This window comes from Blastomyces gilchristii, assembly GCF_000003855.2.
Source record: "Blastomyces gilchristii SLH14081 genomic scaffold supercont1.1, whole genome shotgun sequence".
NCBI classification, from domain to species: domain Eukaryota; kingdom Fungi; phylum Ascomycota; class Eurotiomycetes; order Onygenales; family Ajellomycetaceae; genus Blastomyces; species Blastomyces gilchristii.
In genome coordinates, this window is record NW_003101682.1 from 5,438,526 (window position 1) to 5,464,666 (window position 26,141).

The window sequence follows — 26,141 nt, forward strand, 5'->3', positions numbered from 1 at the left end:
GAAGCACATTCAAGACTTGAATAAGATCTCAATCTTCTTCTTCTCTATCAGCTTCTACTGATCAATTAGAGAATAGAAGTATTATTAAAAATTATTATCTCTTAATAAATAAAAAACTTATCAGTTTTAACTTCTTTATCTCTCACTTTAATACTCTCTTAATCTTCTTCTGTTATCACTTATTTATAGTAATACTCTTCTTCTCTCTTTCTCTCTTTATCTTGAACTCAAATCATTCTCAGAACTTCTTCTGATCTCATTACTACTATATAAGACTCTTCACTGTCTTCTTCTTCAATCTCTTATAGATGATGTCATTCACATTATTTCTATACTTAGTTCAGTCTAAATCTATCAGAAGTATTACTTAAAATTATTATTATTCTACTCTTTTACAGAGTCTCTTCAAGGTATTATAATATGTCTTATAATCTGTCTTCTCTTACTTAAATGTCTTCTTCTTCTCTCTCTTCAATCTGTAATAGTACTCACACACCTTGATGATCTGCAGAACCACAGAATATTTAAAGAGAAATAACATAATTGATTTCAGTGAGTATTGAAGAGAAGTGAAGATAGAAGAGATGATCAGAAATGATATAATAATGATAATAATAATGATAATAATAATAATAATAATAATGATAATAATAATAATGATGATGATAGTAATGATAATAATAATAATAATGATAATAATAATGATAATAATAATGATAATAATAATAATAATGATGAAAGAGAGAGTGTATTGAAATATATTACTGACTTATCAAATATAAAGAGATAAAGAAAATATTAACAGCTTTCAGAGATGTATAAAAACAGCTACAGTGTTGCATAGCAATATCATCTTCATTCAATGCATGCACTGTTGATATTCTTTGTATGCAGTTATTATATAATCTATATCAGAGATACATGCAGAAAACAGATCTTTATTACTAGAGAGAATAATTGCAGCAATTCTCTGTTTTCATATTATAAAGATAAGTTATTCTCATTTCTTTCTTCTCTCTTTTCTCTTCTTCTTCAACTTATCACTAAGTTCAAGCTGGTATGAAAACTATTAAAACACTCTTAGAAACTCTCAAATTGAAGAGTATAGACTAATCAAATTTTAAATACAGAAGAATTAAATTATATTCAATATTACTAATTATTCATTCTCTCTTAATAAAATCACAGTCATGTCTTCTCTTCCCTCTTCTCAAATGAAATATGGCCTGTGAAAAGTGAGTATTATATCAGATTATAATGATCAACACAGCCTCAGTATACAGAGCTGTATATACACAGCACATGCTGAACTGAGAGACTGTATGAGTTGCAAATCAGCAGCAGCATCTCAGAGAGAGCTGTGCAGTGTGAAAAACTACAATTCTCAGTTATATATGCAGAGAGTGAATCATTGCAGTAAGTGTATATACATTACATGAAAGTAATGCTTTTTAATAACACTCAGTCTCTGATATTATGAAAATAGAGTCTCTTCATGAGATCTGTTTTTATCAGAAGTCAGAGAATCTTATATTTCTCAAGATTATCTTCACACACCTTATCTGTGAAATTAATGAGAGAAATCATCAATTTCAGCATTCTGTTCTTAATGTCATTCAAGTGACAGCAGAGTTCATCCTGGTCACACTTTTTAAGTGTATATTTTCTAAATATTCACATTTATACAGATATATACTGATTATTTATTAGATGATGTTAAGATAATGATCTATCACAGCTGTGTTACTCTCACTGTAAGAAATACACAGTTGATAATAAACATTGTAAAGACTCTGAGAAGTGAGTATTTTAAGAGTACTGCAGCTCTGTGATCTTGATTTTTTTTATTTTATTTTTTATTTTTTTCTTTTTCTTTTCTTTTTTTTGTTTTTTTTTCTTTCTCTTTTTTTTTTGTTTTTTTTTATTCTGATTTTTTCTTGTTTTTATTTTGTTTTTTGTTTTTTGTTTTTTTTTTGTATTTTATATTTTTTTCATAATTAAAATTATATGAATTATAATCTATGTTCAGAAAAGTAATGATATTTAATAATACTCTCTATTGAATTTTGAACAAATAAGTACTATGTTATGATATTATGTAAGTAAGAAGTGATTTCATAGTCTCATTTAATGCCATTCTCAATAATGAAATCAGAATGAAAATGTGACTAAGAATTCAAATATATTCTTTATTCAGAACTAGATTTTTATTTGAAAAGTGAATCTGAGATCTTTAATATTTGAAATAACATGATTTGAAATTAATGTGATGAACACAAATCATGATCAGAAGTAATGCTTTTAGACAATATGATAACTGTAAAGTTTGATCCTGGTCTCAGACACGGTCACACGGTCAGTCTAGTTCTTACAATAGCAGAGTATTCACTATATGAGATTATATACTGTAGTAATATCGGAGTCTACATCATGCAGTCTATTCACTATATCAACTGTTAAAGAATAAAAGATTAAATTAATTGACTATGTATTTATATTTTTGAATGATATACTATCACAGAATGAGATGATCTATATACAACTACTCACAGATGTTAAGTATAACAGAGAGAACTTGATATGACTACTCTGTCAGAGTCTATATGAAATGAAGCAAGCTGTAAGAGTATAGTATTTTCTAGCAATGAAACACCTCATTACATTGAAATTCAAGATATTATTTTATGACAGTGAATTTTTATATCACTCTGTTTATAAGATCTATCTGACATTACATGTCAATGATTGTCAGGTGATAAGACCTCAAGAACAGGCTGAACAGCATTTAGACTGAGTATTAAGAGAGATCACAAAGAGATTTGAGATAAAGAATATTGAAAAGATTAAATCATATTCTGAAATGAAGATTAAATATCAGAGAAATGATGATCTAGTAGTGATACAGAGCTGATATATTAAGAAGATTTTTAAAGATTTTGACATGAATAAGATGAATTCTGTGAAGATTTTAATAATAACAAGTATATAACTGAAATTTTCATCTGATGAGAATGATGAATTGAATGATAACTTTACAGCTATAAGATATTGTTAAGAATTGAGATTATTGCAGTATTTAGTCTTAAGTAGCTGATCAGATCTGGCATTCACAGTGAACTATCTCTTATATTTTAACTTATATTTATACAAAGCATGTTGAGCAGTGTTGAAGCATGTTCTACATTATATTAAGAAGATAAAAAATCATGATATATTATACAGAAAGAAGATTGATAATAGAGATCTGAGTTCTGTGATATACTGTGATTTAAACTGAGCAGAGATGAATCTTCAATACAAATCAACTATTAACTATATTATATTAATTAACAGATCACTGATCTTATAATGATTACAGAAACAGATATCTATTATCAAATTAATTATGAAAGCTGAGTATATTGCAGCTAGCAAGACAGCTTGTGAGATAATCTGATTGAATAATATATTATATAATACTAAGTTGATGAATGATGAAAAAGCAAAAATATACTCACATCTATAAGTTAATAATAAGAGAGCAATTGATCTAGCAAAGAAAGAATTCTTAATATAAAGATTATATTATATTAAGATCAGATATCATATTCTTCATAATTTAATTAAAAAAGAGAAAATCATAATGAAACATGTTAATTCTACAGTGAATATAGCTAACAGACTTACTAAGTCACTGACAAAGCCTGTGTTTGAAGATTTAATAAAAAGAATTGATTTGAAAGAGATTAGAAAGAAATGATTAAATAATAATAATAATACAGTGAATCAATAAATTTTATATATATTTCTTGATTTTTACAGTTATTATTATATGAATATCTTTTCTAATAAGGAAATCAGAGTCTGATTAATATAATTAATTATTATTGCATTTTTAAAAGATTTAAGAATGAGAGAGACTCCGGGTGATAACTTATAGATTACAGTAGACTGACTGTCAGAATCATGAATTTTATATTTAATCTCATTTAATCTGATCTCATGCATTTCTTGACATAAATCTTACTGAGACTAGTTATTAAAAAAACATGTAAAGTAACTATATATAAGATCTTAAAATGAAATCATGACTTGAAAAAAATGAGAAAGTAATCTTATTTAATCTCATTTAGTTTCATTCTTAGTATAAAGTTACTATTTTTATATATTTTAAGGTTTTTTTTAGACTATTTTTAATTTTTTAAAAAGTAATACTTTTTGATAACACTTAAATAAGATTTAAAGTTATTTAAAGTAATAAAAATAATTTAAATTGAGAAGTGAAAATCATGATCTTATTTAAAAAATATGACAAGAGTAGATAGTAAGTCTCACTAGAACAGTATAAGACTACTATTTAATGTTAAAACTGTGTAATGGGATCAGTCAAATTGGTAATAAAACTATCAAAAAATCTGGTCCTGGTCCCAGACACAGTCACACGGTCAGTCTAGGCCACCGGTGTAGCAAGGGGGAGTGTTGGTGATTACTACACCTACCCTAGTCACATGCCACCCCAACCTATCCATTTAGTGTAACTCGCGTAGATAGATTACACACACACAACATAACAACGTTATCCTCCAAGACATATATATGTCACATGATGGTATTCAACTCTCAGGCAGCTATGCAGCGCACTAGAATTTCTGCTCTTTTCCTTGGGATTTCAGCCATTCTTGCTGGAAACGTCCAGCTGAAGGCCTGATTATTTCTGCAAGAAGACAGCTATAGGCGTACACACTCACGAGAGGTTTCTATGGATATGATGATTCACCTAAGTTGCTGTGCAACTCAGTTAGCTCAGCTTGAGATATTTCTAGACACATGAAGTTACTCAATTCGAGTGGGAGTTCTTCAAGTCTCCACACTTCACAAATGTATTCTCTTGTATTACTTTCGACGAGCATAAAAAAGGGCCAAGTTATCAGCTACCTGTATTGGCGAAAGGGTTCATATCAAAAATCACTTGTAAGGTTATGTACAGTGCACCAGAACTTAGCATTGCTTCTCTCTAAGCCAGCAGTCTCTCTAAACCAGCAGTCTCCCTAAGCCAGCAGTCTTTCTAAGCCAGCAGTCTCTCTAAACCAGTAGTCTCTCTAAGCCAGCAGTCTCTCTAAACCAGCAGTCTCTCTAAGCCAGCAGTCTCCCTAAGCCAGCAGTCTCCCTAAGCCAGTAGTATTCCTAAGCCAGTAGTCTCCGATATTTTCACTTTCCCCCCTCATTCACAATCGTCTACTGGCATCAGTGACCCTTCATGCACGGCACACCCCGTCATATATTGATGGAGTATCGTGCATGAAGGTCCCGGGCCCCTTGCCTGACGCGACGTGTAGACTGTCAGACGTAATGCCACCTCCACAAAGTGGCTCTTCAAACCAGGCGGCCACTTCTCGCCACGCTCGACTCGGCCCACATTCAGAGCTGGCAAGCAGGCCAAGCCGTATAGGAGTCCCAAACTATAAAAGACATATATGAAATTTCCCTCCCAAGAATAGAATCTGACGTGACCGGGCCATGATGCCATTCTAAAGAATAAGGGAAATCGGGTATGAATAGATTAAAGAATCGGGGATATTTTCCCTAGTGATGACATCTGGCATGACCAGACCATGCATACTCTGAAGAATAGGGGATATATCGGGCATAACCAGCCCACGGATGCTCTGAAGAATAGGGGATTTTTTTTCCCTGGGGATGACATTGGGCATGACCAGGCCATGGCTGCTCTGAAGAATAGGGGATTATCAGGCATGACCAGCCCACGGATGCTCTGAAGAATAGGGGATTTTTTTCCCCTGGGGATGACATTGGGCATGACCAGCCTGTGGATGCTCTGAAGAATAGGTGATATATCGAGCATGACCAGGCCATGAATATTCTAATATGCCTTCCGGTCTAAGCTAGTTCATTTCCTAGGTAGCGCCGGGTCACGTGGGCTAATAGGGTCTGTTCTCCACTCGTTGTAAATTACGACGAAAACGGAAGGTTTATTCAGCAGGACAATGCCTGTCTGGGTTAGTGTGTTTTCTTGGAGGATAACGTTGTTGTGTTGTAATCTAACTACGCGAGTTACACTAAATAGGTTGGGGTGGCACGTGACTAGGGTAGGTGTAGTAATCACCAACACCCCCCCTTGCTACACCGTGGTCTATAAGCCGCCACCCGGGGCCTCCCTCATCCTCAAATCTTTCAAAAATGCAATAATAATTAATTACATCAATCAGACCCTGATTTCCTCATTAGGAAAGGCGTCCGTACAGCAATAACCATAAAAATCAAGAAATACATGCAAAATCCATTGATTCACTGTATCATCATTATCATTCAATCATTCCTTCTTCTCAATTTCCTGAATGTTAATCCTCTTGACAAAATCTTCAAATGCAGGCTTCATCAGTGGCTTGATGAGGCTGTCAGCTATGTTCACTATAGAATCAACATATTTCATCATGATTTCCTCTTTTTCAATCAAATCACAGAGAATATGATATCAAATCTCAATGTAATATGATCTTTGTGTTAAGAATTCTCCCTTTGCTAGATCAATTGCTCCCTTATTATCAACTTATAGATGTGAGCATATTTCACTTTTTTATCATTTATTAACTCAGTGTTATATAATATATCATTCAATCAGATTATCTTACAAGCTGTCTTACTAGCTGTAATATATTCAGTTTCTGTGATTGATTTAGTAATAGATGTCTGTCTCTGTAACTGCTATGAGATCCAGTGACTCATTAATCAATATAATATAGTCAGTAATTGATTTGTATTAAGAATCTGCTCTTACTCAGTCTGAATCACAGTATATCACAGAACTCAGACTTATATCACTGATCTTCTTTCTGTATAATATGTCATGGTTTTTCATCTTCTTGATATAATGTAGAACATGCTTCAACACTGCTCAACACACTTTGTGTGAACATGAGTTAAAATGTAAGAGATAGTTAACTGTGAATGTCAGATCTGATCAGCTGCTTGAGATTAAATACTGTAATAATCTCAATTCTTGATAATATTCTGTAGCTGTAAAGTTATCATTCAATCTATCATTCTCATCAGATGAAAATTTCAGTCATATACTCATTATCATTGAGGTCCCTGCAGAGTTGACCTTATTCATTTCAAACTCTTTTAATATTTCTTCAACATAATAGCTCTGTGTAATCATCAGATTTTCATCTCAGTATTTGATCTTCATTCTCAGATAAGATTTATTCTATTCAACTTCTTTTATCTCAAACCTTTTTCTGATTTTCATTAAAATTTACTCAATTTCACTCTCTTCAGACTCTGTGATTTGACAGTTATCAACATGTAGTATCAAGAATCACTTATGAATTAAATGATAAAGAAATTCACTGTTATAAGATGAGATCTTGAATTCTAGATTCATCAAGTGTTCTATTGTAAGAAAATATCATGTTCTTACTGTCTATTTTATTCTGTATAAGCTCTGATATACAAGCCCTACTAATTCATCACAATTATGCTTGATCTCTATAAATAGTTGTATAAATATCATCTCATTCTGAGGTAATACCTCATTTAAAAACACAGATACATAGTCAATTGATCTGACTTTTCAATCTTTTACTATTAATATAGTAAATAAGCTTCACAATGTAGATTCAGACATCACTACTGCATATGACTTATTATAATGAATATCTTATTATTATAGAAATTCTCTAATCACTTAACAAGCTCTAAAGTGAATGATTTCATTCTTGTTATTCAATTTTTAATTGTACACTCATTTATCTGTAAGAATGTTCATTTCAGAGGTCTTTTCAATAATAATATATATCTTCTTTCATTCAAAAGTTTTCACTTTCTTTCTCATTGTCTGATGTCAATGTTCTCAGTCATGACTTCTTTTAGTCTCTGTCAGTGTGATTGAATAGTCATTAAGAACACTGAGTACAGAATCTTCATCATTCACAGAGTCATTTATATTATTATTGACAAGTTCTGTCTCATTATCTAGTAGATATATCAGTTTCAGCACACTGTTCATATCACTATCAGTAAGTATCTTTAAAACATCAGATTTATTCTTTGTAAGTCTTCTTAGAAGACAGTGTTATCATCTCTTTATAATGTTAAGAATATTCAATTTCTCTGACAGTTTAACTGCTTCTCTAATAACATTTGCTGATGCTTCTTCTATTATCAATTCTTTATTAAAAACAATATTTCTTACAATCTCAAGCTTTCAGATTGCAGGGTCTCAGATACAATATTAATACAGTTCTTGATATTCAACTAATCATTATTACTTACTATCAGTTCTATTTATAAGCTTATTAATAATCTTCAGATTCTTCTTATACATCTTACATTCTTATCTGCATATTCAATGAGCAGAAGATTGAACATCTGTTCAAGCTTTAAAAGAGAATAATAAGATCTTTCTCTGACATCTGTAAATCTTCATTGATATTGAGAATATGTTGATTATCATGATTATGACTTAAATAGCTTCATCTCAAAGTTCTCTTATAAGCTCACTGTTAAATAGTAAGCTTCTTATCTTTTTATCTATAATACAATTGACACATTCTGCAGAGCTATTAAACTGTAACATATCAGATATAGTGATCTTATATATGATTTCTTTTCACTAGCAGTAGATCTTTAATTCATCACTTTTAAATTCATCTTCATCATTTCAGTGTAAAGTCTCAATTCAATGTTGAGTAGTAGTCTTAATTTCATTAATAAAGATTATCAAATGTGCAGTGATCTCACTCTTTAATATTATAAGAATAATTCATCTGTAGTATATAACATCATCTGTAATACTTATTCAATAATTAGCTCTCTCATGAGTAGAGAGGTTGATTTTATCATATAATGTATAATTATCATCTGCAAGATTCATGAAGAATCTCATCACAGATTTGACAGTTCTTATCATTGATATAAATGTTGAATATATCATTTTTATCTATACACAGGTCTTGCAGAATAGCAAAGCTCTACTACTCTTAATTCTCATTCTCAGTTATGAATCTGCTACTAATTTAGTAATATTCATGAAGTTAAGATGATCAAGCTTTTAATACTATTATAACATTATATGTTCAACAATCTTGATATTCTTATTAAACAATGCTAGCAGAGAATCTTTTTTCTCTGCAGACTGTAGAATTTTCACAGATTTAAATTCATTATTTAGTATTATAAATCAAATCAAGTCTCTAGTCATTAATTGTTTTTTCAGAATATAGATGTTCTTATCACTCAATTTAGCAGTAAAACTCAACATCTTGTCAGAAGAGATTAGCAAGATTGAATGAGTATTTTCATAGATTAGTTACTTATATATATAGCTCTGATATATAAGCTTCTCAAAACTCATAAGATTTATCTTCAGCTTGAAAATATAGCAGATGTTCTACAGCAGTAGATTTATTTCTTTAACTAATATATTTATCTTCTCTATAGCTGTTGCAGAAGCTGTTAATCTGTCAGTCATCTTCAATATAATATTAATCTTCTGCAGCACTATTGATATGAGATTCTTGTAAGATGTAGTATGAGCACTGAATTCAGAGTTCAGAATTCAGATATCTTTGTCAGTTTAATCAGTAGAATAGACTGTTTCTGTTATATAAAATACTTACTCAATAATATTATGAACTGACACTGAGCCTGTTTCATTCTTATTCTTATTCTTATTCTTATCACGGCTAGTAGAGTGTTTTTCAGGAAATTTCAATCAGTAATCTATTTAAATGTGATCAATCTTCTGATAATGATAACATGTTTTAATAGCATTATTATTCTTTCTATCTGACTTGATGAAATCTTTATTCTTATTCTCAGAGATCTTCTTCTTCTTCTTTTTATTCATTCTATTGAAATCTTGAGTATTATTTGCAGAGATCTTTTCATTGAAGATGAGAGATTCATCAGTAGCTGACAATTATAGAAGAATATCTTAATATAATTTCATGAAATCATCTTTAAGTGTTCTAGTATTCTCATTCTTCTCTATTATATTTATTCAATTCTTTATAAAAGATAATCAATCTTTACTAATCTCTGTAAGAAGTCTGTTAAAAAACATGAAATCTTCAATATTATATTTTAATCAGATATAATCAGTTCTGATTACAATTAAATATTCAATAAATATATGATTAGAACTCTTTGATTTTGATATTATCTTAATCAATTCTTAAAATAGATGAGTTCTGTGAATAGCAGATCTCTCAGTGAAATTATTCTCTATGACAGATTATAGAGAATAAGTAGATAGTTGAGACTTCTTAAGTATAATAAAGTGAGATTTGATCTGTAAGATAATCATAGATTATATATAGTTATATAGTCAGATATTCTGTTCTGATTAAAAACATTGTATATTTATACTGATATTCTTATCAGAATTAATCTGCTTATTATTAAGAATATTATCTATTTCAGATTATCTTACTATGAGCAGAATCTCTTCTTTTTATATAGAATAATTTACAGAGTCAGTGAGTATAACAGACTTCTTTATAGATCTTACTTAATCTCTGAATTTATTAAGAATCTTTATTAATACAGATATTCTACTCTTTCATTGAAAATAATTTACTAAATCTATACTAAGCTCTTTATTTTCATCTCTATCTGTCTTCATTCACTCAACTTCATACTGAAGTCTTGTAATTTCTAGTCTCATGTAAGTCTTCTCACTTACAGAGTTATTATCATTTCAGTCACTTGAGCTCTCTGCATTGTCTGACATCTCATCAATGATATCTTCAACTGAGTCTTTATATATATTAAACTCATCAGACTGTTCTTCTATGATTATGTCATTCAGCTCAAACACTTCAGAGACAGTTACTTTTCAGTTCATTATTGATGTTAATAATAATCTGTGATCTTGTGTCTGCTGTTCTGATGTCTTCTTGTTTCTTCACCTTGAAGACATGTATTCTTTTATTAAGTCAGGTGTCCCTCTAGATCTTAGATTAATCATGGGTTCAATCACTCAATAAATCATCTAGACACACTTGTAACAATGTGTGGAGATGTCAATTGCACATTATTTTGCAGCTTTTCATTGTGTAGAGGGCTTCATAACCTCTTGAAGAATAATATTGTTATGTTGTAATCTAACTACGCGAGTTACACTAAATAGGTTGGGGTGGCACGTGACTAGGGTAGGTGTAGTAATCACCAACATGTTTGCCAGACGACGGAGCGCAGCCCATATCATTCTGACATATCTGCTCTTTCACATTTCTTAATTCCTGCTAGTTTTACTCTACAGCTGATCGTGGAGAGCTGCTAGCATCCATACCCGCGTCCATCTTACCACAAACAAACTGATGACGGATAAACCTCAACCACCAGAATGGGTAAGTAGCACCAACACCTTGCAACTTAGTCACTAAGGACCGTCCTAGAGCATCGTTTCGTCGCGGCCCCTCAACTACCACCCGAGAGACTTCCGAATACACAGCACCGGGCACTATGCAAAACGATCGAGTGTCTGTACGCGCGAGTGGTTGTGCTGGAGGATATCATTAGCAGCGTCGGGGCAGAACATCACTTGAAGACGGCGTTTGGCGGTCGCATTTGTACCTTAAAGGAAATAAAAGCGTCGTATTGCCAAGATCAGACGTATCCGCGGCTATCGAAGTGCATTGCGCCACACTGCAGTAAAGCGTATCAATCTGCGGAGAACCTCCCAAGACACATTCGAGGCACATGGGATCGTAGCCACCAGTTCCACCGTGCGATACTTACCGGGACCTTCTGTTTTCAGTGTGGGATGGAATTTTCGGCAGGCACGTCCTCTCTCTCAAGGCACGAGAGGGACCGCCATGGGGAACCAAGCACATCTAGGATTGAAACCTTCGGGCCGTTCCGCACCGCATGTGGGTTGTTCCGCTTGTCTGAATAGCTTATATACTAATGGAAACAGTCTCTCGTGGCGGAGGTCTCCCTTATATGCAGCCGAACGATAATCACGTCGCCGGCCGAAGCGTACGAAAAGCGAGTGAGGCGGGTAGTGAGCGAGATTCTAGCATTGGGCGCTTGGTGCAAGTGTCAACCGACACTTCTACAGCTGAGAGGTGCGATGACGGTTCCGTTCTCCGGGAAGAAGTCATGAAGATATTCAAACAGTTTAGCACGAGAATTGAACAGGTTGAAAAGGACAATGACCACCTGCATGAAATCGTGGGCGGAAAGAAGAGGAAGCGCGGTGACGACAAAACATGCACGGCCCCAGCGAAACCTGGATCCATCAATGGCCACACCTCGGCGTTCGCCCGTGACCGAAGTAACTGCGCTTCAACCATGGCTTACTCGGCTCAAGTATCGTCATCCGACTCCGCAGCGTCCGTGGATGATTTTTGCAACCCAGGTTTCAACCCCTCCCCAGTACCGCCAGCTCAACTACAGCCATTCTCCAGCCATTCTATCTATGAGATCAACTCCGGTCCCGATCCCTTCCCACTACCGCTCACCAACGTTAACGGATCGATATACCCAGCTCAGCTACAACCATTCTCCCGTTCTATCTATGAGATTGGCCCCGGACCCAATCCTTCCCAGGTCCCCCCTACCGGTACCGATGGATCTATCTACCCAGCCCTATTGTTTCCATTCCCCTCCGAGTCCATCTACGGATGCCCCTCACCTAACTTCTAGCAAACCGGGCAATCCTCCATCTCCTCCGCCTGGTTGGCGCGCGACATTGAAGAGTCGCGTCCGTTTTGACACAGTAATACCAGCAAACTTTCTATGAAGAATAGTATTTGCAGTTTTATGAAAATCCCATTGCCATAATGCTAGACCTGTCTATTTCAGATGCACGTTATTTCCTTCCAGGTTCCCCAATGAGTGCCCCATACTATCCTAACAATCCCATGTAGACCACCGATACACATACCCATGGTGCTCACCAAGGGTGGTCCGACCGATAATAATTTACCACGTATAGGTCCGTTTTGGCCTCCGGCTCGGGAAGCTGTCGTAATAGCCAACCACTGCATATGATCCTGTAAGACGTTAATAGCAGGCTTGTTGTTCGAGGCTTGGGTTCCACGTACACGTCTCCACCGGTGGCTGCAATGGCCGTTGGTAGATCACCCTTGCTGCCTCCTATATCGTATTGCCACCTCCACTGCGACTTATTATCTTTGCCGAAGAGATGATAGCAAGTCAAGCCAAGAACCTCATCTTTCTTATCTGCTAGGGTCTCCCCCCGAGGGAAGCGCTCAAATGGGGAGTTTTTCAGTCGGGAAGCGGGCATCAGGATAGCGAGGTTTTGTTTGAAGGGCTGCGGGCTCACTCCAGCGAGGAGGTGGTTGACGTGCTAGGTTCCTTCAGCCAAGTTAAAGAGAGGCTGAGAGCGGAGATTCTCACCTGATTGCTCGCCACCCGCTCAATGGAGTTTGTATCTGTGGCATCCTTCAGCACGATCCATCCATCGTTGATGAGTGCCTGTAAGACTCTGTCGAAGTCCCGATAGAGGTCTAGTATGTCACCAGATCTGATCAAAACGTTGGTGTCCATGTTCACCCTGACCTGCTTGCAAACATCGCGGCGCGGGGCTTCACTGAGGGGTGACGATGCCGGATGCTGATTGAATGACACGTGACATAACTTAGTCTTGGCATCGTTGGGTTCGGACACGACCGTTGATATCCTGGCCCATTATTAGCCCTGAATGAGTTGTCGATACAACCAGGGGTGTGCGGAGGGAAAACCAACCCTTACCTTCCGAACCCTGGAACGGCTTGTTCTTCTTACCAGCATAGAAACCATCTTGCGGACACGATTTGTGGTTTGGAAGACACAGAAGTCGGTTGGGGATTAAGAAGACGAACAGAGCGAGCGTTGTTAGTTCTAGAAAATCGGGGGCATCGGTGGGTTGTCTGCTTTTTAAGTGTGCGAATATCGGTCGCTAACTTCATGCCCGATTGGCAAATTCATTTGGCAAACAAAGTCGAGCCTTGCATGAGGCAGCCGGTTGCCTGGATTCCTCCTCAACACACCGCCCTCCTTGCAGGATGCAGATGTCTACGCTAATTGGCGATCGAGTGGCCTTGGCAGCGGGACATTAAACATAGCTGTTACAGCGCCGTCGATGACAGCAGTATGCTTCCCTCCCCACAGGAAAGGATGAATAACTACGTGATTAGGATATAAGCTATCTAAAAGCAGATACAGAACTCGAACATGCTCCCGATTCTCTTCACAATTCCCGACCTTGCCGTGTATGATCCGAACCAGAGCAAGTCATCAGCGTTTGAAGTTACTCTCTGCAAGCAAGCCTCGTATCGGGAAGATGCTTCGTGCCGACGGAGACTTTCAACGGACAACTGATACTCCCTGTAAATGGGATATATAAAAGGCAACGCAGGCTTTCCCGTCTCCCTCATGTCCCTCAAATGGTCGCGACACGCGCGAAAGTTACCCTCATATTCGACAATTCTGCGCAGCTCCCGTGGGATCATTGTTGCATCGTAGTCAGCAACCCTCAGACCTATCACAATTGCAGTCACTCCATGAAAGTTTCGTTGCTTGTACAGACACTTTTGATACGATGTTAGCAGTACTCCGAAGCGAAGAGCTGCAATGACCAGCTTACCATGGCAAGTTCGACCAAGGGACCACCGTATCTCAGGTCCTTTCGAAGGCATTCGGTTGTATCTTCATTTCGATGGCGCCAAGAGTGACCCAGGAGACGCCGCCACTCGTCTCGCTCGGAAGGCATGAGGGCGTACGCGGCTTGAAAGCATCTCAAGTCTTCGTTTGTGATGCGGCTGGCTAGTGACTCTGGCGACATGTCTCTGATTCCCCGGAAGAACATCAAGTCGGTCCGGAAGCTAGACACCGGATCGATGTCTCGTTCAGTGTCGTAGGTACTCTGGAAGCGGGTGTTCAGGAGATAAAATTCGTCCGCGTTCAAGCGGCGGGGTCGGGGACCGAAGACATCAGCAAGAGGGTCAATGATGAACCCGATATTAAGATCATGGGTCAAACATTTCCACGACTGGGTGTTCTGGATGCAGCCAGACATCACTGCTCGTGCAAGAGGGTTTACTCCGAGAACGATCTGTCTCCAGTGTCAGCACGCAATACATATGAAGTGCTCCAGTTCTGGCGGACCGTTTGAAGTTCATTCTTGATCCGCAGTGGCTCGGGACACCTCCGAAGAAACCTATTGAGTCGAATACGGAGCACCCCGAGGTACACCAAGAACATATCCATCACGTCTGTGTCGCGCCCAACCGCTTTTAGAAGCCACGCTGCGAATGGGACCTGTAAAATGACCGACCTGGTCTCCTTATCGATCGCACGGGCTACAGCAGGGGCTACACCATGGGCATCGGTCGTGTTCACTCCCGTCAGTGGATTTTCCCTATAGGGAAAATCCGTCTTTGCTATGGACTGCTCCAAGTCGTCGAGACTTAACCAGCGGGCGGAGGCATGCATTCTGAATCGATCGCGATGATACCTGAAAGCTCATTAGTCTGGCGGAAAAAATAAGATCAGTGATTTCAGATGAAAAATGACAATGACAGGACAGCTGAGGAGCAACATCTGCCGTATACATTTTGGAAAATGCCTGGTGAATCCTGGCACGAAGCCAGAGCTGTGACACATCCCCGACCTCGAAATCCTGATCACCACAGCGGATCATTGTTTTTCCAACGCCAAGGCCATCCCAATCAGGATACAGCGGTTGATCGCAGGGGTTCAATGTGAATTTACAACGCCACGACCGTTCCAGGGAGAAGGATCGCTGCTGCTCCTGGATAACAGGAGTTTAATTGGCAGCAAAGTGCAGGGACTTCCGTGTTGGAACCCACGCGCCTCCGGTTCACAAAAAGCAACCATAGAAACAACCGAGCAATCCTGGCATTTCGGTTAGCCTGCCGCCGAGGATGGCTTGATGGAAGGGAACATAAAAGGAGAACTCACTCCCATTGCATTATGCGGCCACCTGCATATCTCCTTCAATTCTCGAATTTCACCGGAATGGCAAGAGGCGCCTACGACACCACTGGAGTCCCCAAACCACAACCTCCTCCCAAGCCGAGATAGGTTTTCACATACACTCGGTCGCGATAGTATAATGAACCATGGCGGTCAAAAACGGATTGAGCGTTCCTCAGCTGTTGTGTGCTACTCGCGATTGTGGCACCGCGCAGCACCTCGAGGGTGTTGGACATTTCCCCGAACCACACATCGAAAGGACATCACCAATGTTGCAGCCACCTCCAACCGACATATGAGAGAAATTCCTGGCCACCGCCGTTGCCTCACAGTTTCCCAGACACTATCACAGCACTTTCCCACACTCCATCACTCAAACCCAACTGGACAATAACTCGGGATCCCTGCAGGGCCCGATACCCATACAAGCTCCCTACTTTCGTGCTCGCGATCCTCCTCCGCTCATTGCCTCACAGTATGAAAGTACACCGCGGTCGTCCTATAGCCTGGTTCGCCAAACGCGGCCGCCATTAACACAATGCGGTTGCCAACTATATCCCGCTGATAATTCTCTTCCTCCCTTGGAACAGGGTGGATTGAGGAGGTCATTAGCACGCTCAGGGGATATCGGGCTGCATTCAAAGCAAATATCTCCACCGATAATGTCACAGACAGTAACAGAATCGGCGCAAAGATGGAGAGGTATAATTAATGTCGATATGGAATCCGGATCACGGAAAGCGACGGAGATACGGCAAAAGAATAGCCTCGCCTCTAAAAAGTTTTGCCAGCGCAAGAAGGTTCAGAAAGAGGAAATGAAGAAGATTATCGAGAAATTGACCGAAGAACGTGATCATTTTCGGCATTTATGTCATCAGTTGTTGGAGAAGGAGCAGGGAAGCAGAATCATCAAACACTCCGCCAGTATGCCTTCATTCAAACCGGCTACGTCTTGAACTGATTTCGTATTTTTCTTCCGTATAGAGTAGGAACGAAATCAATACTTTCCTATTAAGTGGAGATATGAAAATTAAAGACAAGAGACATACCCAACCCGTATGACGACACTCACTTGTTGAATTGATGAAGTTGTTTTGCTATATTCATTCAAAGAGTTCATCTCATTAAAATTGTTGCCACTGGTCATGTTTTTAAAAACTCTCTGGGATAAAATCGATGACGCTGCCTGCAACCACAAAATCCACCATCCGTCAGGCGATGAAGGGCGAATGGGAAGCATTCTGGGAACAGGCAAAACATGAAACCAGTAAACAGAAGTTGAGGAGGGTCAGGAAAGACCTAACAAGGCAGAGATACAGAACAGATAGGAAGACTATGAATAGAGGAAGCTCAAGCGGAAAAGAAGTGATTCTTGCAGAAATAACCGGCCCCAACTGGAAGCTTTCGGCAAGAATAACTGAATTTCCAAGGAAAAGAGCAGAAACTCCTGTATGTATAGTAGTGCGCTGCATAGCTGCCTGAGGGCGGCTGGGACAGTCTATGAATAAATCAATCAATCAATCAATCAATCAATCAATCAATCAATCAGTTCGCTTCGTACTTCATTGACGGCCGACTCGATTGACGGCCGTTCATCTCAGTCGGCCTAAAGAATAGGGGAATATTTTCCCCTGGGGACGACATTGGGCATGACCAGGCCATGGCTTCTCTAAAGAATAGGGGATATAGTGGGCATGAACAGGCCATGGCTACTCTGAAGAATAGGGGAATATTTTCCCCTGGGGACGACATCTGGCATGACCAGGCCATGAATATTCTAATATACCTTCCGGTTTAAATCAGTTCATTTCGTTTGGTTACCAGTACTCTGCTGAGCCTTACTAGAACCCCACAAGAGAGATGGATATTACAGGTCATGTAAACAATTCCATCTAATTGAACAATAGTCAATGGTGCATCTCCCGAGTTCCCATAGTGCGGGTCAATTTGTTCAAATGATTCTCCCTGAAAGGGACTGTAGCCGTCACCCTTCAGGAAAATATAGGGCCAGTCATAATTATGAATCTTGCTGTTTTAAAGTCAAAAAGCACGTAATTTGAAACGAGCGTGCTACAAGTGAGTGATCCTGTGGTGAGCCCCGCTAGCACACTAGTCAGCCAGCTAAAAACCTGTAGATTTACGCCTCCGAGATGAGAGACGAGAGGTTATGCGGACATGTCTTGGGTGCGTGGGGTAAATTGATACAATAATGAACTCTTTGGGGGGGTATATGGCCCGGCATTCCCTATTCGATCACTCAGACATCTAAACAAATGGCCTACGGGTCATGTGGGCTAAAAAGAAGTGCGAGCCGAAAAGGGGTTGCAGGCTGAAAGGGAATGCAAGCTGGAAAACAAAAAAAGAGCAAGTCAGACAGAGTGCCAAAGAACTCAGCAAGGCTTGGCTTGGCTTTGACTCAGCAATCAAACATGTAGATCTTCAACTTCCCTGTCTCTTTCCATCACTCATGATTTCAATATTAGATGTAAGATTGGTCATAAAAATCTCTATCTAGTAGCTCTTGATAACATCAGTGATAATCTGACAACACATTCTGCAGATTGTGTCAATGAGGGAAAGACATTCTGAATAATATCAGTATTTATATAGAAGAGTTCTTCACTCTGATAAGATGATATAACAGATCTAGCATTGCCATTGATACTTCAGTTCATGAACTTCAGTCTTGAGTCTGTCAATCAGCTCATTCTTTCTAGTAATTTCTGCATGCAGATACTGTATTTCTTCTTTCAGTGCTTTTCTCTTTACATACTCTGTCTTGAAAATATTATGAATTCCCTGAATTATAGTTTTCTATCTCAATATCAGTAAAGAAAAAGACCTCATTATACACTATATAAGAAAGAGTCTTATTAAAACTGTGTCTAAGTTGAGTAAGTTAGGAATTTTATATTTTTTCAGTGACTGTCTCATTTCAGAGAACACTGAATCATTAAATAGAGTCTCATACACTGAATAGCTGTAGTCTGTGCAGAGTCTCTTTCTTCACAGCTTTTATACTAAGAGCTGATATTCATTCATCTCTGTATCTGAACTGATGATGATAATACTACAAAGCTTATTACAGAGACTATCAGCTGACATTATAATTGAAGAATAATTATGTTCTGAAAATACAGCTCACTAGAAATAGCTTATACTATAAGAAGATGACTTCAGATTCAAGACTGTGAGTAGAAAAAGAAAGAACTCTGAAGAGCTTCAGTGAGAGAGAAATAGATTCTTTGATCTCATTTAGTTATCTTTGAGTTGATAAGAATCTCTCAGTGAGTTTCAGTCTCACAGCAGTGTAAGATGAGAAGTAGAAAAGAAATTAAAAGAAAGATGAATTCAAGAGAGAAGAGAGTTCTCTATATACATTAGAATATAAGAGACTGTTATGAAATGCTTATCTCAGATTACACTCTTCAGGCATTAAAGCACAGTGCAGCAGTTAATAATATCTGAGAATAAAATCTGAAAATAGAACTCATATAGTAATAGCATCTCTTTCATGACTGTTGCATGCAAATCACTATTGAGAGAGAGAAGTGATAAGAGAGTGAGTATTATTTAACTGTAGCTTTGTACAGTTGACTCTCTGAAGAGAAAGATAAGAGTGTAGTCAGATAAGATTATTCTCAACTGTTTATCAAGAACTGTTGATAAATAGCTTGAAGAGACAGACTGTCTTTTATAATCAATCATGATATTACTTTTATATACATGAATAAGTATTACATCTCACTCTTCAGAGCTACAGATACTACTATAATATCAGCAGGTTTAACTATATACATTTCTCTCTCTTATTTCTGAAGCATAGATACTCACTGACACAGTACTGATTCTGTTCTTACTGAAAAACATCTCTTCATCTCTGATCAGAGTCAGTGCTTCTTCACTATACTTAGAAGCTATGCATTCTTTTCAGAAAGTTATTATTATAGCTTATCTCTGTGACTCTTTCTCTTCTCATCACACTCATACTGAGTTTCTCTGATCTTGTGAGAAGCAGAGTAACTGACTGATTACATACTCTTATCTCTTCATATTATCAGTACTGAGTCAGGTATATAACTTATCAAAGTATCTTTAAACAGTTAAGAAAGAAACTGCAGATGCTTATTAAGCTACAGTAATAGAAAATAAAAGTGAAGAGCTATGAAGACATCTTTCATAGATAATATAGAGATAATATAAAGCTGCTTTACAGCTGATTCTTCTGATTACTATAACTCTTGCTTATATCTTCTAATCTATGTATTACTGAGAAAGTCATCACTCATACTGTAGAAGTAAGACATATTAATATTAATACTGTAATAAGTGAGATAAATCTGTCAATGATTCAGAATATGAGTATCATTATTTATTTAAGAATTTCTATTTCAGCTGTTAAGTCTCTCTCTGAATTCTTAATAATGATTAAGAGTGTCATAGTACATAGACAGAGAAGATGTAAGAATAAGAGCTCGCAGGCGATTATTCAGGTGTTTACAGCTTGGCGTGATATGTACTGTTAACTACTAGAAGTATTCATGATAGAAAGATAAAATATAGAGATTAAATGTATAATAGTATTTAAGCTGAGTTGTAAATAGTATTCATGAACTTCAGTCTATATAATTGTGTGTAGTCAAGAGCCACTAACTCTATTAATTACATAAGAGATAGAAATAGAAGTAAAGAATCTGTAAGAAGTGAGATTTCTTACATATCTCTCTCTCTCTAAGACTTCATCTGTGAAGTCTTTCACTAAGTGACTTCATAGAATCAGCTCAGCACTGCAGTGATACTCACTAAAAATTCTTCATATCTATAAAAAAACCTCAGTGAGGAAAAATTCCTTGTTATTATAAAGAGAAAAGAGTCTATCACTCAGTTTCTTATTCTGTGAGATTCTTGATAATCTACAGATTCCTCTCTAACTATCACACAGATTTATCTCACATCTTTCATATAGAAGAGTTCTGATTAACTCTTAATCATTTTTATAAAATTCTTATGTAATTATTACACAGATTCATCTCACAGATAAATTACTCTCTATAAGATTACTCTTATTAAAGAGAAGTATTCATAAGTTAATCTTTTACTTATTCTTATAAATCATTATTCATTAACACTGTAGAATTGTGAGGAATTTTTCATTCTTTTATTAACTCTGTAGAATTGTAGAATTAAGATATCTGCAGTCTGTAATCACTCTTTATAGTTATATAGAAAGATTCAGATCTGTAATTTATAATCACTCTTTATTTACTAGAGTGATCTGACTGTTTTATAAGATCACTCACAGTGTAAGTAAATCTCTTTAAAGTAGTATAAATATTTCAGATCTATCTATGAAATCTCATCTTCTTTTCTCTTTTTCTATAACAGTTTTCATTTTCATAAACTGTGAGTATTCTTATTCATTTATAAAGTGTTTTTATTCAGATAATAGAGAGAGAGTATTTCTAATAATATCTATATATTAATTCAAGAACTTTCTAAGAATAAAAATCTTTTCAATTTTAATATCTTTGCAGATAATATCTGATTACTACTGAGCTTCTTATAAGTATCTCTGCAACTTCTCTAATCACTTTTTACTAACTGATAAAGCAGAGATATTATTACTTATAATAGCATCTTTATTTCTCTCAGCTCTGTCACTGTATTCAATCTTCAGATCAGTAGTTAATCTCATATCTCTTTCAGATCAGTCTCTGACTCTAAGCAGTGCAGTTCTGTTCTTTACTGTAAGTCTCTTTATAAGTAATTTCTTACAGACTCTAGCTAACAGTTCTTATAAAGCTTCTGATATTATCAGTGTCTTCTACAGCTTCACAGATCTATGATCATCTCTCTTCTATCTACACAATCTCTGATCAGATATATATAAATATGTCTAGATTCTCTATCAACAGTTCTCACACTGTGACATATTTTCACAATTTCATTATCAGTGAGAGATGAGTTTCTGAGTACTTATAAAATTCAGGTAATTAAGATAATACAAATATTATGAATTTGTGATAGAAGTTGATCTGAATAGATGAGCTCTCTCTTTATATCTCAATTATTTCTGAGCTGAATACTTCAGTATAACTGAGAAAGCAGACACAGCTTTATAAGAGATATCTAATTATATATACAGACAGTCAGTTTTCAAGATTCTGTTACAACTGTATACACTCTGATGTTCAGCTTCTCTGAAGTCTGTGTATTTTCAGCAGTTTTCATATTAAATGTAATAATTGTCTGTATCACAGATATGATACTCTCTGCTTCTTTGAAGAAAGAAATTGATAGTTATGAGAGAATTAAGTATCACAGATATTGAGAATATGAGTATGAGTTTTCTTTATTTTTTCTTTATTAGTCTCTAAATTATGTTCACAGCTCTGTTTCTATTTTCTTATTTTTTAACTTTAATAAGAATATAATTTCTTCTTCTTTTTGTATACACTGCAGACTGTTCATTTCAGTAGAAACTCATTATCTTATAGACTAGAATTTATAAATGATAGTATTAATATCTTTATTATAATTAGATTCTTAGTGAAGACTGTATTATTCTGACTTATTAGAATTTACAGTATAAAAGTTATATCTCAGCTTTCACAAATATCTTATCTACTCAGATAATTCTTAAGTGAACTTATTCATCATATCAGAATACTCTTATTATTAAATTTTAAATCAGAGCTTATAATCTTACTTCTCTGAGTTAATAATTTCTTTGATCTGATATTCTCTTTCACTCTCTAATACTTTATAAACAGAGTGATGAGTCATAGAATTCTCTTCTAAGAATTTCTTATATTTATAGAGTAAAGAGATATAAAAAACATTGTATATTTATAACTCAGATAGCAGTTTCAATCTGTAGAACTGTAAACTAACTTTCTTTATAATCTTATAAGACTCTATTTATAAGAGATTCAGCTTCTTACTAGATCTCTATATAATAATATTTTCTAGACTTAGTCAGACTCTATTATCTTTCTTAAAACTCTTTATAATATACTTAAAGTCATAGTATCTCTTCTAATACTCTTAAGTCTTTCTCAAGAATTTACAGACTTTTTTTCAGATATTCTGAATTCTCTCAGTCTGTTTATAAGCATCACTACACTCTATAGTATACTCTTGCAGATTTATCAAGATTATCTGTAGATAAGTCTTAATAAGTATCTCAAAGAGAGTTTTATCTATACTAATATATTGTAAGTTATTATATATAAACTCTGTAAGTGATAATTAATTCACTCAGTTATTCTGATTATAATTAATAAAGCACTGCAGATACTGTTTTAATATACTTATTAGATATTCTATCTGATCATCTATCTATTAATAAAAAGCTGTGCTTAGATTCTATAAAATCTTCAGTATAGTTATTAGATCAGATCAGAACTTCTCTATGAAGATTAATTCTCTATTTAAAATAATATTTATAGATAATTCATATAACTGAATCACATTGTAGATAAAGATATGAGTTAAATTCTTTAACTTTAAGTTTTTATAAGTAAGTATAAAGTGTGTTATCTTGATGAAGTGATCTACTATCATCAGCACACTGTTAAAACAGATATTATATATATTCTTACTTTCAGAGAGACTTATAAGAGTATTCATTTCTAGCTATTCTCAAGATTTCTGTGAGATGATTAGAGAAGTAAGTTCTTTATATAATTTAAACTATACTGTCTGTGAACTCTGATAAACAGTATAAGAATTTACTATCTTCTTTATAAGTTCTTACATCTTTGATCAGAAGCATTTTCTTGTAAGTAACTTATAAGTTCTAGTATTAATAAAATAACTTACTAAAGAAGAGTTATGATATCTTTTAATAAGTTCTATGTATAGAAACTTATTTATAGATACATAAATCTGACTCTCTCTTTATAAGAGATTATTTAAATTTCTTTAATTCTTTATTTCTGCAGAGTTGATTCCTGCTGTAAGCAGTTTCTGAATATACTGAGTATATTTATTCTTCAGTTGCAGTTCAGACAATCTGAATAGAAGATCTTATAAAGACTTATACTCTGTTTTTTCTTATATTAGATCTTTCACAGTACTTCTCAAAGTCTGCAAACTCTTCAAATTATAGATATTCTCTTCAAGAATTCTCACAGAGATTCTCAGAGTGTTGACTCTCAGTATTATAGAGAGTAGTGGCCCGGTGGCGTAGTGGTTAACTACGCTATTATGGAGCCCCAATTAGCGGCCTTCCCCCCGGGGAATGAATGCCAAGAGAGAGCAGGTTCAAACCCTGCAAGGGCCATCTTAATCACAGCTTTCACTGTTAAGTCATAAAACAGTATCAGAGACCCTCAGATGCACTATAGTGAATCATCATCAAGCTTAAGATATCTATCTCAGGGATTCTCAGGTGCTAATTCTCACTGATCTTAGAATTAACAGCTCTTCAGATGCTTCAAGTTAAATCAGTACTAGAGTAATTGAGATCTAGAGTGTCTGCAGAATAGTGAATCATTGTCAAGCTTAACTGATCAGATTTCATCCCTCTCACTCTAGACACTCACTTCTGAGAAATGAGATTTAAAAACTATTCAATTAGAACACTCTGGGCCTAGCAAGAATCTAGATGAGATGAGACCTAGACACTCTTAATAGGTGATTAGTGTAAGCAAGACTGTGACAGTCAATTGATAGGCTGAAATACCAAGATTGACAGCTAGAAGATTAGAGACTTAACTAGAATTGAGTAGCTCTGATATTATTCTTAGTGAGAATCTTACTTATAAATAAGCTAGTTACAGGAGCTAGCTGAGCGGCAGCTCTTTAGAGAGAATGATAATCTCTGAAGCAGACCTGAGAGAACAGAGACAGTGATCAGTTATATAGAGTGTTAAAATATGTATATAGCTTAAGATATAAACTGCAGAGATCTTGTTCTGTAGCTCTCTTTACTTTATCTTTTTCTTTTAATTTCTTTCTATCTATCTATTTAATATATCTATCTTTAAGACTGTGTTCTTTTTCTCTCTTTCTTTGTCATAATATTGTCAAATAATTTCAAAGTATCAGAAGATGTTAAAACACTGTAATTTATAAACAGTTTTTATATTCTGAGCTAGAATTTTCTGATTTTACATATCTGAAATTGATGAATGTATAATAGTTAACTTTACAGATATAGGAAAAACTCTGAGAACTAAAAGTTCTCAGGTAGATGTCATAGTCTCTGACTGCATACATCTATAATTGAAGAATAATAATAATAATAATAATAATAATAATAGAGAGTAGTTATACAGACTTCTTCTCTCTCTTCTCTCTTTTCTCTTATAAGAGATTGAAAGACTCTTCAGTTAATCTCTTTATAACACTCAGTTTAAGTATTCTGTGAAGCTTTTCTTTCTTCTCTAGTCTCTCTATATCTGTTATTCTGATCATCTTAATATAGTCTGATCTGTGAGAGAGTCTGTTCACTGAATTCTTAGTTCTCTTAATATATTCTATCTTGAATCAGAACTTACTCAGTCTCTGAACTCAGTGAATCTACTACTATAAGAGTTTCTTGATTAAAGTAAATTATTATAAGCTATTATAATCAGTTTTAATAGTAATCACTGTTATAAGACTCTCAAAGTAGTGATATCAGTGATAGAAGAATTTCACTATTATAAGAAGCTTCTGATTATAAATGTTATAGTTAATCTCTATAAATTATATCTTCTATAAGAAAAAGATCACTGAAACTTAGTTCTCATTTAACTATAGTTATAAGAGTATTTCTGAAATTGTAAAGAAGAAGACATCTATCTTCAATCTGATTAAGAGTAAGAGATCAAAGTGAAACAGTATTACTGTATTTATAAATATCTATTTTAACCTTATAAAGACTCTGTGAGCTTCTGAGATAAGAAAGTTCTTACAGTTCTTTCTTCTTAATAATCTTTTCATTCTCTGTTTATAAAATGACTTCTTCTTATTTTCACTCTTTAGCATGTCTGTAAGAGTTAAGAAGATTCTTATGAATACAAAGATAAACTATCTATAGAAATTCACAAAACTTAGAAAGATCTGAATCTTATAAATACTAGTTAGATTCAGTTATAATAGAATAGTCTTAATCTGTGAAGATTTTATCTGAATATCATCTGCAGTAATTACATATTCTAGGAAATTAATTCAATAGACACTGAAGTTATACTTTATAA

General features: G+C 35.4%; 4 protein-coding genes across 4 annotated transcripts; 2 read left to right on the plus strand and 2 right to left on the minus strand.

Annotated features, from left to right (window-relative positions):
- Positions 1–4,956: 4,956 nt before the first annotated feature.
- BDBG_00585 (uncharacterized protein) lies at positions 4,957–5,759 on the minus strand. The gene has a single exon (XM_031719952.1). The coding sequence runs from the start codon at positions 5,504–5,506 to the stop codon at positions 5,201–5,203; it is 306 nt and encodes a 101-aa protein (XP_031575897.1). The 5' UTR covers positions 5,507–5,759; the 3' UTR covers positions 4,957–5,200.
- A 5,458-nt stretch (positions 5,760–11,217) lies between these two features.
- Positions 11,218–12,654, plus strand: BDBG_00586 (uncharacterized protein; the record flags this gene model as incomplete). The annotated part of the gene is made up of 3 exons (XM_002629294.2): positions 11,218–11,354; positions 11,384–11,876; positions 11,924–12,654. Exons 1-3 carry the CDS (start codon positions 11,325–11,327, stop codon positions 12,652–12,654), a joined length of 1,254 nt encoding a protein of 417 aa, XP_002629340.1. The 5' UTR covers positions 11,218–11,324.
- Positions 12,655–12,904: 250 nt separating this feature from the next.
- BDBG_16149 (uncharacterized protein) lies at positions 12,905–15,655 on the minus strand (the record flags this gene model as incomplete). Its single annotated transcript, XM_031724154.1, has 7 exons — positions 12,905–13,004; positions 13,056–13,321; positions 13,372–13,654; positions 14,188–14,543; positions 14,600–15,067; positions 15,121–15,469; positions 15,567–15,655. 7 exons carry the CDS (start codon positions 15,653–15,655, stop codon positions 12,905–12,907), a joined length of 1,911 nt encoding a protein of 636 aa, XP_031575898.1.
- A 958-nt stretch (positions 15,656–16,613) lies between these two features.
- BDBG_00589 (uncharacterized protein) lies at positions 16,614–16,907 on the plus strand (the record flags this gene model as incomplete). Its single annotated transcript, XM_031719953.1, has 1 exon — positions 16,614–16,907. One exon carries the CDS (start codon positions 16,614–16,616, stop codon positions 16,905–16,907), a length of 294 nt encoding a protein of 97 aa, XP_031575899.1.
- Positions 16,908–26,141: the final 9,234 nt, after the last annotated feature.